The sequence below is a fragment of the Ornithorhynchus anatinus genome, chromosome 5, assembly GCF_004115215.2.
Source record: "Ornithorhynchus anatinus isolate Pmale09 chromosome 5, mOrnAna1.pri.v4, whole genome shotgun sequence".
NCBI classification, from domain to species: Eukaryota; Metazoa; Chordata; class Mammalia; order Monotremata; family Ornithorhynchidae; genus Ornithorhynchus; species Ornithorhynchus anatinus.
Genome location: NC_041732.1, coordinates 103,621,953 through 103,635,189, shown reverse-complemented (window position 1 = coordinate 103,635,189; position 13,237 = coordinate 103,621,953). Strand labels below are relative to the sequence as shown.

Here is a 13,237-nt window from a genome sequence, read left to right as displayed (position 1 = left end):
GAACCATCCGTTAGGACCGCCCGTGGGGTCCCCCGAAGTAGGAACAATCCATCCGTCGGCGATAACGGATCCGCAGTTTAATCATTTGTATTTCCGTTCCTGTCTGCCTCCCCGACCCCGGCCCGTCGGCTCGTCGTGGACGGGGGACGTGTCCGTTTACTGTGGGACCACCCGACGACCCTGGATCTCCCCCAGCGCTTAGGACGGTGCTCTGCGCGTAGTAGGCGCTTAACAAATACCAACATTATTATTAGTGTTATTCTTATGTCTCTCATTTATTGATTTCTATTCACGTCTACCCTCCCGAGCCTCCAGACCGTCGGCTCGTCGCGGGCGGGGAGTGTGTCCGTTTATTGTTCTCGCGTACTCTCCCGAGCGCTCAGCCCAGTGCTCTGCGCACAGTAAGAGCTCAGTAAAAACAAACGATCGGATGAATGAACGGAGAAGCAGCGTGGCGTAGCGGATGGAGCGCGGGCCCTGGAGTCAGAAGGACCTGCGTTCTAATCCCGGCTGCAGTGTGACCTCGGGCAAGTCACTTCACGTCTCTGGGCCTCAGTTACCCAAACTGTAAAATGGGAATTATTTATAATAACAATGGTAATTGTGGTATCTAAGTGCTCCCTATGTGCTAGGCACTGTGCTGAGTGCTGGGGTGGATACAAGCAATTCAGATTGGACGCGGTCCCTCTCCCACGTAGGGCTCACACTCCGAATCCCCATTTTACGGTGTGCAAAGCACTGTACCCCGCACTTAGGAGAGGACAGGATGACAACAAACAGACACGTTCCTGCTCACGGTGAGCTCACAGCCTAGAGGGGGAGACAGACGTTAACATAAATAAAGAAATGGATACATCGATGACAGATCTATCCAGATACAATAATAATGTCGGTATCTGTTAAGCGCTTACTATGTGCCGAGCACCGTTCTAAGCGCTGGGGGAGATGCGGGGTCGTCGGGTCGTCCCACGTGAGGCTCACGGTCTTCATCCCCATTTTATTCATTCATTCATTCATTCATTCAACAGTTTTTATCGAGCGCTTACTACGCGCAGAGCACCGTACCAAGCGCTCGGAACGAACAAGTCGGCGACGGATAGAGACGGTCCCCGCCGTCGGACCGGCTCACGGTCCGATCGGGGGAGACGGACGGACGAGAACAATTTTACGGATGAGGTCACTGAGGCCCAGAGGAGTGAAGCGACTCGCCCACCGTCGCACAGCTGACGCGTGGCGGAGCCGGGATTCGGACTCACGACCTCTGACTCCCCAGCCCGGGCTCTTTCCACCGAGCCACGCTGCTTCCCTCTATATAGATATGTGCCGGGGGGCCGGGAGGGAGGACGAAGGAAGGAGCAAGGCGGAGCGGCACGGAAGGGAGTGGGAGGAGAGGAGGGTGCGGTCAGGGAAGGCTTCTTGGAGGAGGTGGGCCTCCGTCGAGGCTCTGAAGGTAAGGAGAGGGGCGGTCTGTCGGATAATAATGATGATGACGATGTTGGTATTTGTCAGGCGCTTGCTATGTGCAGAGCGCTGTTCTAAGCGCTGGGGGAGACACAGGGTCATCGGGTCGTCCCACGTGGGGCTCCCGGTCTTCATCCCCGTTTTCCAGATGAGGTCACTGGGGCCCAGAGGAGTGAAGCGACTCGCCCACCGTCGCACAGCTGACGCGTGGCGGAGCCGGGATTCGAACCCGTGACCTCCGACTCCCAAGCCCGGGCCCCCTCCACCGAGCCGCGCTGCGGATAGGAGGAGGGAGGGCGTCCGGGCCGGAGGGGGGACGTGGGCGAGAGGTCGGTGGCGAGCCGGAGGAGCCGGAGGCCCGGGGAGAAGGTCGGCGCTAGAGGAGCCGAGCGTGCGGGCCGGGGCGGAGCGGGAGGGAAGGGAGGGGAGGCGGGAGGGGGCCGGGGGATGGACGACGGCCTTTAAAGCCCACGGCGACGGGTTTCCGTTTGACGCCGAGGTGGCCGGGCAGCCACTGGAGGGTCTCGACGAGTAGGGAAACGCGTCCTGAACGTTTTGGAAGGAGAACGCCGCGGGCGGCAGAGTGGAATATGAACCGGAGTGGGGAGAGGCAGGAGGCAGGGAGGTCAGCCGGGAGGCCCAGGCAATAAGGCGGGAGAGGGCGAGCGGTCGCGTTATGGGATTGAGGGCCTGAGCCCCTCGTGGGACGGGGACCGCCTCCGAGCCCCGTTTGCTTGCGTCCACCCCAGCGCTTAGTCCGGTTTCCGGCACGGGGTAGGCGCTTGACAGGTAGAGCCCGGGCTTGGGAGTCGGGGGCCGTGGGTTCTAACCCCCGCTCCGCCGCTTGTCGGCTGTGTGACTTGGGGCGAGTCAGGTAACCTCTCTGTGCCTCAGTGACCTCATCTGGAAAATGAGGGGTGAAGACTGCGAGCCCCACGTGGGACGGCCTGATCACCTTGTATCCCCCTCCCAGCGCTTAGAACAGCGCTTTGTACGTAGTAAGCACTGAACAAATGGCATCGTTATTATTATTATTTCAATTCTCGGTGCCTCAGTGACCTCCTCTGTAAAAGGGGGATGAAGACTGTGAGCCCCACGCGGGACGACCTGATCACCTTGTATCTACTCCAGCGCTTAGAACAGTGCTCTGCACCTAGTAAGCGCATAAATAAATACCATGATGATAAGTAAATACCATAATAATGACCTCACTCTAGGCTTCGGGGCTGTCCGTCGCCTCGCCCCCTTCCCACCTCTCCTCCCTTGTCCCTTTCCGCCGCCCACCCCGCCCGCCCCGCTCCTCCGCCGCCCGCCTCCTCGCCGTCCCCCGTCCTCGCCCGTCCCGCCGTCGACCCCCGGGCCGCGTCCTCCCGCCGTCCCGGGACGCCCTCCCTCCTCGCCTCCGCCGAACTCGTTCTCTTCCCCTCTTCGGAACCCTACCTCCTCCGAGAGGCCTTCCCACGCTCAGCTCCCCCCTTTTCCCCCTCTGCTCCCTCTCCTTCCCCTTCACCTCTCCGCAGCCAAACCCTCTTCTCCCCGCTTCCCTCTCCTCCTCCCCCTCTCCCGTCCCCTCCCCTCGGCACTGTACTCGTCCGCTCGACTGTATGTATCTTTATCACCCTGTTTATTTTGTTTAATGAGATGTACATCGCCCTGATTCTATTCAGTCGCCACCGTTCTTACGAGACGTCCTTCCCCCCGACGCCGTTCATCGCCGTCGTTCTCGTCCGCCCGTCTCCCCCGATCGGACCGTGAGCCCGTCCGACGGCGGGGACCGTCTCTGTCCGTCGCCGACTCGTTCGCCCCGAGCGCTTAGTGCGGTGCTCTGCGTGTAGTAAGCCCTCGATAAATACTATTGAATGAATGAATGAATGATTATTATAATGAACAATGACAATAAAAACCACAATTGTCCCTCTAGAATGGGAGCTCACTGTGGGCGGGAAATGCATCCCTTCTCATATCGTCCTCTCCCAAGTGCTCAGTACAGTGCTTTGCACGTAGTAAAGCGCTCAGTAGATGTCAATGAAGGCACGGATGAATGAATGAACTTCCTTTTTCATTCCCGCCAGGCAAACCGGAGCCCCTGGTGTTCCACATCCCCCAAGCCTTCTTCGACGCCCTGCAGCAGAGGATAGCCTTGGGAAGCACAAAGAAGAGGGTCCCTAACGCCACCACAGGTACCCTTCTTAAGCGCTTACCGTGTGCCGGGCGCTGTACCGAGCGCTGGGGAGGATCCGAGCCGACCGGGTCGGACACGGTCCCCGTCCCACACGGGCCTCGCGGCCTCCGTCCCCGTTTTACCGACGAGGGGGCCGGGGCCCAGGGAAGCCCAGGGGCCCTTGATTCCATTTATCTCGACGACGTCGTCTTGCTGCGTTTCGCCTGTTGCCGAACCGTCCGTTCCAAGCGCTCAGTAGAGTGCTGCGCACGTAGTAAGCGCCCAATAGATAGGATGGAATGAATGAAAGCGAGGACTGGCCCGAGGTCACCCGGCGGATAAGCGGCGGAGCCGGGATGAGAACCCGGTCCCGGGTCCGGGCCAACAGGCCCCGCTGCTTCTCTGGTCCTTCCCCCGGGGACGCCGCGCCCTGAGTTGAGACGACGGAAAAATGGCGGGGTGACCGGGGCCGGCGCCTCTCCTTCGGAGAGACTCGTCGGCCAGAAAGAGGGCACGCTTGGTTTTGGCTTGGGCGGGCTCAGACGCGCGCTAGGGCGTCTTCCGCGACCCTTTAGGGTCTCGCCCCCGAAAGGGCATTAAGAGCCGACTGACGTTTCCCTCCGCCCAATTAATCGGCTGGGCGACTCGATCGGTCGACAGCGTTCGGGGATCGGTCACCGTGCGCAGAGCGCTGGACTGGACGCTCGGGAGGGGACGGTGCGTCGGAGTCGGTTGACGTGATAGAGGAGCGGCGTGGCTCGCTGGAAAGTGCCCGGGCTGGGGAGTCGGAGATCGTGGGTTCAGATCCCGGCTCCGCCACTTGTCAGCTGGGTGACTTCGGGCGAGTCGCTTCGCTTCTCTGGGCCTCATCTGTAAAACGGGCATGAAGACTGCGAACCCCACGTGGGACAACCCGATTACTTTGTATCCTCCCCGGCGCTTAGAACAGTGCTTTGCACATAGTAAGCGCTCAACTGATGCCGTCGTCATTATTATTATTCTGTTCCTTGCCCACAGTGAGGTTCATCAGTCAATCGATCGGTCGTATTTATGGAGCGCTTACCATGTGCAGAGCAGTGCGCTGATGGCTTGGGAGAGGACAGTAGAACGATGATGATGTTAGTATTTGTTAAGCGCTTACTATGTGCAGAGCGCTGTTCTAAGCGCTGGGGGAGACCCGGGGTCATCGGGTCGTCCCACGTGAGGCTCGCGGGTCTTCGTCCCCATTTTCCAGATGAGGTCGCTGAGGCCCAGAGAGGTGAAGTGACTCACCCACGGTCACGCCGCTGACGAGCGGCGGAGCCGGCATTCGAACCCGCGACCTCGGACTCCCAAGCCCGGGCCCTTTCCCCCGAGCAGCGCTGCTTCTCTGCCACTTGTCAGCTGTGTGACTGTGGGCAAGTCACTTCACCGCTCTGGGCCTCAGTTCCCTCATCTGTAAAATGGGGATTAAGACCGGGAGCCCCACGGGGGACGACCCGATTCCCCCGTGTCTCCCCCAGCGCTTAGAACAGTGCCCTGCACATAGTGAGCGCTTAACAGATACCAACATTCTTCTTCTTCTTCTTCTCAGCGGCGCAGAAGGGAGGGGGAGGAGAAGGGTATGATATAGCGGGGTCAGTTAAGAATGATATCTCCTGAGTGCTTACTGTGTGCCGAGCACTGCACCAAGGGGTTGGGAGAGGCCACTGTAAGAATAAGCAGGAAAAATAACAATAATAGTAATAATAATGTTGGTATTTGTTAAGCGCCTACTAACCATGAAGAGACGCGCTCCTTGCCCACAAGGAGCTGACAGTCCCGAGGGAGCGGGATGGATGGCATGGGCCACCCTTCTCCTCTTAGTTCTCCTCCTCCTCCATCGTTTTCACTTTTTCAATAGTATTTATTGAGCGCTTCCTATGTGCAGAGCACTGGTCTAAGCGCTTGGAACGGACAGATCGGCAACAGATCGAGACGGTCCCCGCCCTCTGACGGGCTCCCGGTCTAATCGGGGGAGACGGACGGACGAGAACGACGGCGACAGATAGAACCGAGGGGAAGAGCGTCTCACTGAAACAGTAGCAAGTAAATGGAATCGAGGCGAGGTACATTCGGTTAACAAAACAAATAGGGTGATGAAGATATATACGGTCGAGCGGACGGGTAAGGTGCCGAGGGGATGGGAAGGGAGAGGGGGAGGAGCATCGTGCTTCAAGTGTGCAGAGGGAGCACCGTACTAAGCATTTGGGAGCGCTCCGCTCCTAGTAGGCGCTCAAGACCACTGACCGACGGGGCAGTCCGGCACCAGGGAGCCGCTGCCTGCCGACGAGGAGCTTCCCCGAGCGCCTCGGTGGTGATGATGGTGTTTGTTAAGCGCTTACTGTGTGCCGGGCACTGTGGTGAGTGCTGGGGTGGATACGAGGAAATCGAGTCATTGTCCCACCCGGCGCTCACGGTCTGAATCCCCGTTTTCCAGATGAGGGAACCGAGGCCCGGGGAAGCGAAGCGACTTGCGCGGGGTCCCCCCGGCAGACAAGCGGCAGAGCCGGGATTAGAACCCGTGACCTGCCGACTCCCGGGCCCGGGCTCTCGCCTTTACGCCGGGCTGCCTCTCGACGGGATAGCACCTCTCTGGGGCCCAGTCGAGGGGAGACGAGAGATGGGGTCCGGAGGGCACGGTGAACTTTTCCTTTCCCTCCGGCCCCCCTCCCCCCGACAGCATTTGGGTTTCTACGTACATATTTATGATTCCGGTTACACGAATGATGTGTATAGATCTCTAATTCTATTTCCACCGATGCCCGTTTACCCGTTTCGATGCCCCTCTCCCCCCCTTCTAGACCGTGAGCCCGCCGCGGGCGGGGATCGTCTCTCTTCGGGGCCGGACCGAGCTCTCCGAGCGCTTCGTCCGGTGCCCTCCGCACGCAGTAAGCGCCCGATAGAGACGATCGAACGAGCGAACGGAACGAACTCCGTCCGGTCCGGGTCGGGGACGGCCCCGAACGGACAGTCGGCGTCCGGGAGACGTGACCGAGCGCGGCCCCCTCTCTCCCCTCCAGCTTTCGTCCGCAGAGATGCCCCGCCTCTGGGTACCTTCTCCAAGTATACGTGGCACATCACGAACATCCTGCAGGTTAAGCAGATATTGGACACCCCTGAGGTAACGCCGCCTTCGTTTTGCCCGCCCCCCCCCCCCCCCCCCCCGGTCTCCGGGAGGGAGCCGGCCGGTGGGGACCGTGAGGGCGGGGGGCGGTCCTGAGCCCGGGGGGCGGAGGAGGGGGTTCTGGGTTCAGGTCCGCTCCGGTCGCCCCGGGTCAGACGTCGCCCCTCCGCCCCCCCCCCGGCCGGAGTCGAGAACGGCGGCTCTCTGGTAGTTGTGGTACTCGTTGAGCGCTTGCTATAGTAATAATAACGTTGGTATCTGTTAAGCGCTTACCCTGTGCAGAGCACTGTTCTGAGCGCTGGGGGAGATACGGGGTCATCAGGTGTCCCACGTGGGGCTCCCGGTCTTCACCCCCATTTTCCAGATGAGGTCACTGAGGCCCAGAGAAGTGAAGTGACTCGCCCACAGTCGCACAGCTGACGAGTGGCAGAGCCGGGATTCGAACCCACGACCTGCGGCTCCCAAGCCCGGGCTCTTGCCACTGAGCCACGTAACGTTGGCGTCTGTTAAGCGCTTACTATGTGCCGAGCACCGTTCTCAGTGCTGGGATAGATACGGGGTCATCAGGTTGTCCCACGTGGGGCTCACGGTTTCCATCCCCATTTTCCAGATGAGGGAACTGAGGCCCAGAGAAGAGAAGTGACTCGCCCACAGTCACACAGCCGACAAGGGGCAGAGCGGGGATTCGAACCCACGACCTCTGACCCGCGAGCCCGGGCTCTTACTGTGTGCCGAGCCCTGTTCTAAACGGCGGAGTAGAGAGGAGAGGCAGCATGGCGTAGTGGTTAGAACCCGGGCCTGGGAGTCAGAAGGTCACGGGTTCTCGTCCCGGCTCCGCCGCTCGTCTGCCGGGTGGCCTCGGGCAAGTCGCTTCACTTCTCCGGGCCTCGGGTACCTCATCTGGAAAATGGGGGTGGAGCCCGTGAGCCCCTCGTGGGACAGGGACGGCGTCCAACCGATTGTTAGCGTGGCTTAGTAGGAAAGAGCCCGGGCTTGGGGGTCAGAGGACGTGAGTTCTAATCCCGGCTCTGCCGCTGGTCAGCTGGGTGACCTTGGGCAGGTCACTTCACTTCTCTTGGCCTCGGTGACCTCATCTGTAAAATGGGGATGAAGACCGTGAGCCCCACGTGGGACAACCTGATCACCTTGTGTCTCCCCCAGCGCTTAGAACGGCTCTTGGCACGTAGTAAGCGCTCAACAAATACCGCAATTATAGAGAAGCAGCGTGGCTCAGTGGAAAGAGCCCGGGCTTGGGAGTCAGAGGTCGTGGGTCCGAATCCCGACTCTGCCACGCGTCCGCTGGGCGACCGTGGGCGAGTCGCTCCACTTCTCTGGGCCTCGGTGACCTCATCTGTGAAATGGGCACTAAAACTGTGAGCCCCACGTGGGACCACCCGATGACCCTGTATCTCCCCCAGCGCTTAGAACGGTGCTCGGCACACAGTAAGCGCTTAACGGATACCGACATTACTGTCAAGTCGTATCTAGAGCGTAGAAGAGTGCTCGGCTCGTAGTGAGCGCTTACCAAATACCGCAGTTGGTATTATTAAAGGGAGCGAGCCAGGGCGACGCAGAAGGGAGTGGGAGAAAAGGATGTAGAGGTCGAAGGGGCGGGGGTCGGGTCAGGGCCTCCCGGCCTCGCCTCCGGCTTCCTCCCCGTCCCCCGGGGTCGTCGGGCCACCCGACGACGCCCCCGGCACGGTCCCTAGGCCGGGGAGGCTGGGGGGGGGGGGGGGGGCCGGAGGAGGCCGGGCGGGTGACGGGGACCGGGCGGCCGGGCCGGGTCTCGGGGCCCCGCGGCCGGGGGAGGGCCGGCGACGGGGCCGGCGACGGGGCCGGCGGGGCCGGGCGGGGGACCCGGCGGGGCTCCGGCATCGCCGGGCGGGAGGGGACCCGGAGAGGGCGGCCGAAGGAGGAGGTCGGGGCCCGGGCCTCGCTCCTCCCGCCAAGCGTCGGTCGGCCCCGCGCCCGCCTCTCTCTGCCCCTTCTCCCCCCGCGCCCCGGGCGGTCGTGTCCGCTGGCCCAGATGCCCCTGGAGATCACCCGCAGCTTCATCCAGAACCGGGACGGGTCGTACGAGCCGTTCCGCTGCCCCAAGGTGGAGGTGGAGAGCGTGGCGGACGCCTACGGGCACCAGGAGAGGCAGCCCGCCCTGCGCCCGCTGCAGATGAAGACTTTCCTCAAAGTCGGTGAGCACCGGCCTCCCGCGCCCGGGAGCGCCCGCCGGGCCCCCGCGTTCCGGCCGGGGCGGAGGGAGGTCGGGGCGGTGGCGGGGGGGGGGTGGGGGGGTCGGGGTCCCTCCAGTCGGCCGTTTTCCCTCGGGGCCCGGACACTGAGGCCCAGCGCGACTCGCCCGAGGTCACGGAGCAGCCAGGTGGCGGAGCCGGGATCGGAACCCACGTCCTCTGACTCCCGAGCCCGGGCTCTTGCCACTAAACCACGCCGCGTTCCCGGCCGGCGACGAGCTTGCGGTCCGGAGGGGGAGACGGACGTGAATAGAAATGAATTAACCCCACTTCCTAGAGTCAGTCAGTAGGTCAGTCGGATTTATTGAGCGCTCACCCCGTGCAGAGCACTGTACTGAGCACCTGGGAGAGGACGGCAGAGCAGTATAACAGACGCATCCCCTGCCCACAGCGAGCTGACAGTCTGGAGGGGGAGACAGACTATTATAAGCTTAGTTTAATTATATAGATATATAATTATATATTTAATTATAATTATATACATTTTCATTATAAACTCGTCGTGGGCGGGGAATGTCACTGCTCGTTGTCGTGTCGTACTTTCCCACGCACTGGGCGCACACGGTGAGCGCTAAGAAATACGATCGAATGAATCAACGGATTGAAATAGATAACCCAACCCCCCCAGAGTTAGTCAGTCGGTCATTCTTATCTATTGAGCGCTTACCGTGCGCAGAGCGCTGGACTGAGCGCCGGGGAGAGGACAGGAGAACAGTATAAGAAACATGTGCCCTGTCCACCACGAGCTGACAGCCTGGAGAGGGAGACAGACATGAATAGAATAATGATGATGATGATGATGGTAAGGGCTTAGAACAGTGGGCGCTTTACAGATACCATTATTATTATTATTAAGCACTTACTATGTGCCAAGCACTGGGGGAGATACAAGGTGATCAGGTGGTCCCAGGTGGGGCTCACGGTCTTCATCCCCGTTATAGAGATGAGGGGACTGAGGCCCAGGGAAGTGACGTGACCCACCCCAAGTCACCCGGCCGCCGGGCGGCGGAGGCGGGATTAGAACCCACGACCTCCGACTCCCGAGGCCGGGCTCTGGCCGCCGAGCCCCGCGGCTTCTCTGTTATTTAGAGAAATGAATCGCCCCCCCCCCCCGCCCCCCGGGGGCCGCAGGCCCCGTCCCCCGTCCCCGAGGGGCGTCCGGCCTAGGCTCTGTGGTCTTCCCCTCGTGTCCGTCCCCCCTCCGGCCCCGCAGGCCACACGGCCCCGGATCAGAAGGAGCCGACGCCGTTCACTTTCGAGTGGACCCCGGCCATCCTGCCCCAGTCCAAGATGGGCGAACTGCGGATCAAGTTCGAGTACGGCCACCACCGCAACGGGCCCGGCCCCCCGGCCCCGCGCCCGCCGCCGGACCGGACCCCGGAGCTCACCCCTCTGACCCCCGTCGCCTTCCCCTGAGGCCGCTCGCTCGACGCGCCCCGGCGGGAGCGGACGGGGGGAAGCCGGGGAGGCCGGCGTCGGCCTCCCCGCCGGCCCGCTCGCCACGGCCCCGCCTGGGGGTCCCGGGGGGGGGCGAGGCGCCGTGTTCCCGATTCCGTTTCCTAGTCACGATTAAGCGAAGCACGTCGCCCCCCTTCTCCAGGTTCCGCCGGGCGTGGGACTGTTCAAAACTCATTAAAAACGACAACGGTAGTAATGACGTTGGCAGTAATTGTGGTATTTGTCGGTAATCACAATGTCGGTGTTTGTTAAGCGCTCACTATGTGCGGAGCGCCGTTCTAAGCGCTGGGGGAGACGCGGGGTCATCAGGTTGTCGCGCGTGAGACTCACAGTCTTCATCCCCATTTTCCAGGTGAGGGAACTGAGAAGTGAAGTGACTTGCCCAAGGTCACCCAGCAGACGGGTGGCGGAGCTGGGATTAGAACCCAAGACCTTCCGACTCCCAGGCCCGGGCTCCATTTCCTAGGTCGGGCTGCTCCCCCAAGCGCTGGGGTAATAATGATAACGATGTTGTTATTCGTTAAGCGCTTACTATGTGCGGAGCGCTGTTCTAAGCGCTGGGGAAGATACAAGGTCATCAGGTTGTCCCCCGCGAGGCTCCCGGTCTTCATCCCCCGTTTTCCGGATGAGGTCACGGAGGCACCGAGAAGTGAAGTGACTTGCTCACGGTCACGCGGCTGACGGGTGGCGCGGCCGGGATTCGAACCCACGACTCCGACTCCCAAGCGCGGCCACCGAGTCCCGTAGACATCCCGGCTCTACGTCTTGTCTGCCGTGGGACCTTGGGTAAGATCATTTCGTTTCTCTTGGACCCCCAATTTCCTCCTCTGCGAAGGGGGGGGGGGTGAGGACCGGGATCCCCGGGGGGGACGAGGACTGTGTCCATCCTGATTAAGTTGCGTCTACCCCAGTGCTTACGACAGAGCTTGAAACTTAGGAAGTGCATTACGAGAACTGTTATTATTATTATTATTATTATTATTATTACTGGTCCTGTTGTGGCCTCTAGTCCCACCCCCAAATCTCGTCGACCCCCCAGTTAAGGACTCGAAAAAGCCTCTCAGCTTCAGAGCCGCTGGTCTCCGGGACGACCTGGATGCGAAGTCAGAACGACGTTGGAGTCTGGCCTTCATTCGGTCACTCAGAGTACTTAAGGAGCCTCGGTTCCCTCATCTGTAAAATGGGGATGAAGACCGTGATGAGCCTCACGCGGGACAACCCGACGCCCCCGTATCTCCCCCGGCGCTTCGAACGGTGCTCCGCACAGAGTAAGCGCTTAACAAATACCGACATTGTTATTATTAAGGGGTACGGACCCAAAAGGGAAGGAGAATTGGGGGGTGGAGAAATGAGGGCTAAGTCAGGGAAGCCTTCCTGGCATTCAGTCGTATTTATTGAGCGCTTACTGTGCTGCACGGCGCTGGACTAAGCCGTGGGGAGAGGACGGTGCGACGGCAGGCGGACGTGTTCCCTACTCACGAGGAGCTGACGGTCTAGAAGGGGAGACACACGTGAATAGAAATAAAGAAATGAGGGAGGCGGACGGAAGCGGCGCGGGGCCGGGAGGGGGGATGAAGAAAGGGAGCGAGGCGGGGCGACGCGGAAGGGAGGGGGAGGAGAGGAGAGGAGGGCGCGGTCAGGGGAGGCTTCTCGGAGGAGGTGGGCCTGCGATAAGGCTTTGAAGCGAGGGAGAGGAGGGATCGTGTGTGGGACTGGAGGAGGGGGGGGCGTCCGGGACGGAGGCGGGACGCGGGCCGGGGGCGGACGGCGGGCCGGGCGAGCCGGGGGCCCGGGGAGGAGGCGAGCGGCGGCGGAGGAGCGCGGTGCGCGGCCCGGGGTGGAGGAGGAGGAGGAGAGGAGCCAGGTGAGGAAGGAGGGTCAAGGCGACAGAGCGCCGATGGTGACGAGTTTCTCTTTGATGTGGAGGTGGATGGGCCACCACCGCACTTTCTTGAGAAACACCTTCTGGAGAGTTTTGTAGAAAAATGATGCGGGCAGCAGAGCCAAGTACGGACTGCAGTGGGGAGAGACAGGAGGCAGGGAGGTCGGCGAGGAGGCCGATACGGTCATCCGGGCGGGAGAGGGAAAAGGGATGGGAATAACGTGGTTTGGATGGAGAGGAGAGGCCGGACTGTAGCGGCGCGGCGAGGGTGAGACCGACGGGATTTAGCCATGGCTTGAATACGTGGGTTGAAAGAGAGGAGTGAAGGAGAAGGCCAAGGTCAGGGGCTTGGGGGACAGGAAGGACGGTGGGGCCGTCTACAGTGACGGGAAAGTCAGGGCCTCTTCCTTCCCGTGTCCCGCTGCCGCTGCCTCGATCTCAGATCTTATCGGAGCCGCGGGAGGCCGACGGAGAGGTCTTCCCCGGTTGCCCCGGGGAGAAGCTTGGAGGAAGAACTGCCCCGGTTTCGTCGGGAGGGACCGTCTACTCTTCCCCGGACGCCTCGGTTCTTTGGAGAGAAGCCCCTCGCTCAGTCGGTGGTATTTATTGAGCGCTTTCCATGTGCAGAGCACTGTGCCGAGTGCTTGGGAGAGGACGTTCCCTGCCCGTCACGAGCTTACAGTCTAGAAGGATCTCATCGGATCTTGGGAAGCAGTGGGGCCTAGTGGGAAGAACCCGGACCTGGGAGTCAGGGGACCTGGGTTCTAATCCCGGCTCTGCCGCTTGTCTGCCGTGTGAACCTGGGCGAGTCGCTTGACTTCTCTGGGCCTCCGTTCCCTCGTCTGAAAAGTGGGGATTAAGACTGCGAGCCCCACGGGGGACGG

General features: G+C 61.3%; 1 protein-coding gene across 1 annotated transcript in view; it reads left to right on the top strand.

Moving 5' to 3' along the window:
* C5H2orf42 (chromosome 5 C2orf42 homolog) overlaps positions 1-10,670 on the top strand; it is a 36,362-nt gene extending 25,692 nt beyond the window's left edge. The window contains exons 8-11 of the mRNA XM_039912160.1: positions 3,534-3,641; positions 6,664-6,764; positions 8,794-8,956; positions 10,227-10,670. Of these exons, the coding sequence (XP_039768094.1) occupies positions 3,534-3,641; positions 6,664-6,764; positions 8,794-8,956; positions 10,227-10,429 (575 nt within the window). The 3' untranslated portion in view covers positions 10,430-10,670. The remainder of the gene's footprint in view (positions 1-3,533; positions 3,642-6,663; positions 6,765-8,793; positions 8,957-10,226) is intronic.
* The last annotated feature ends 2,567 nt before the right edge of the window (positions 10,671-13,237 follow it).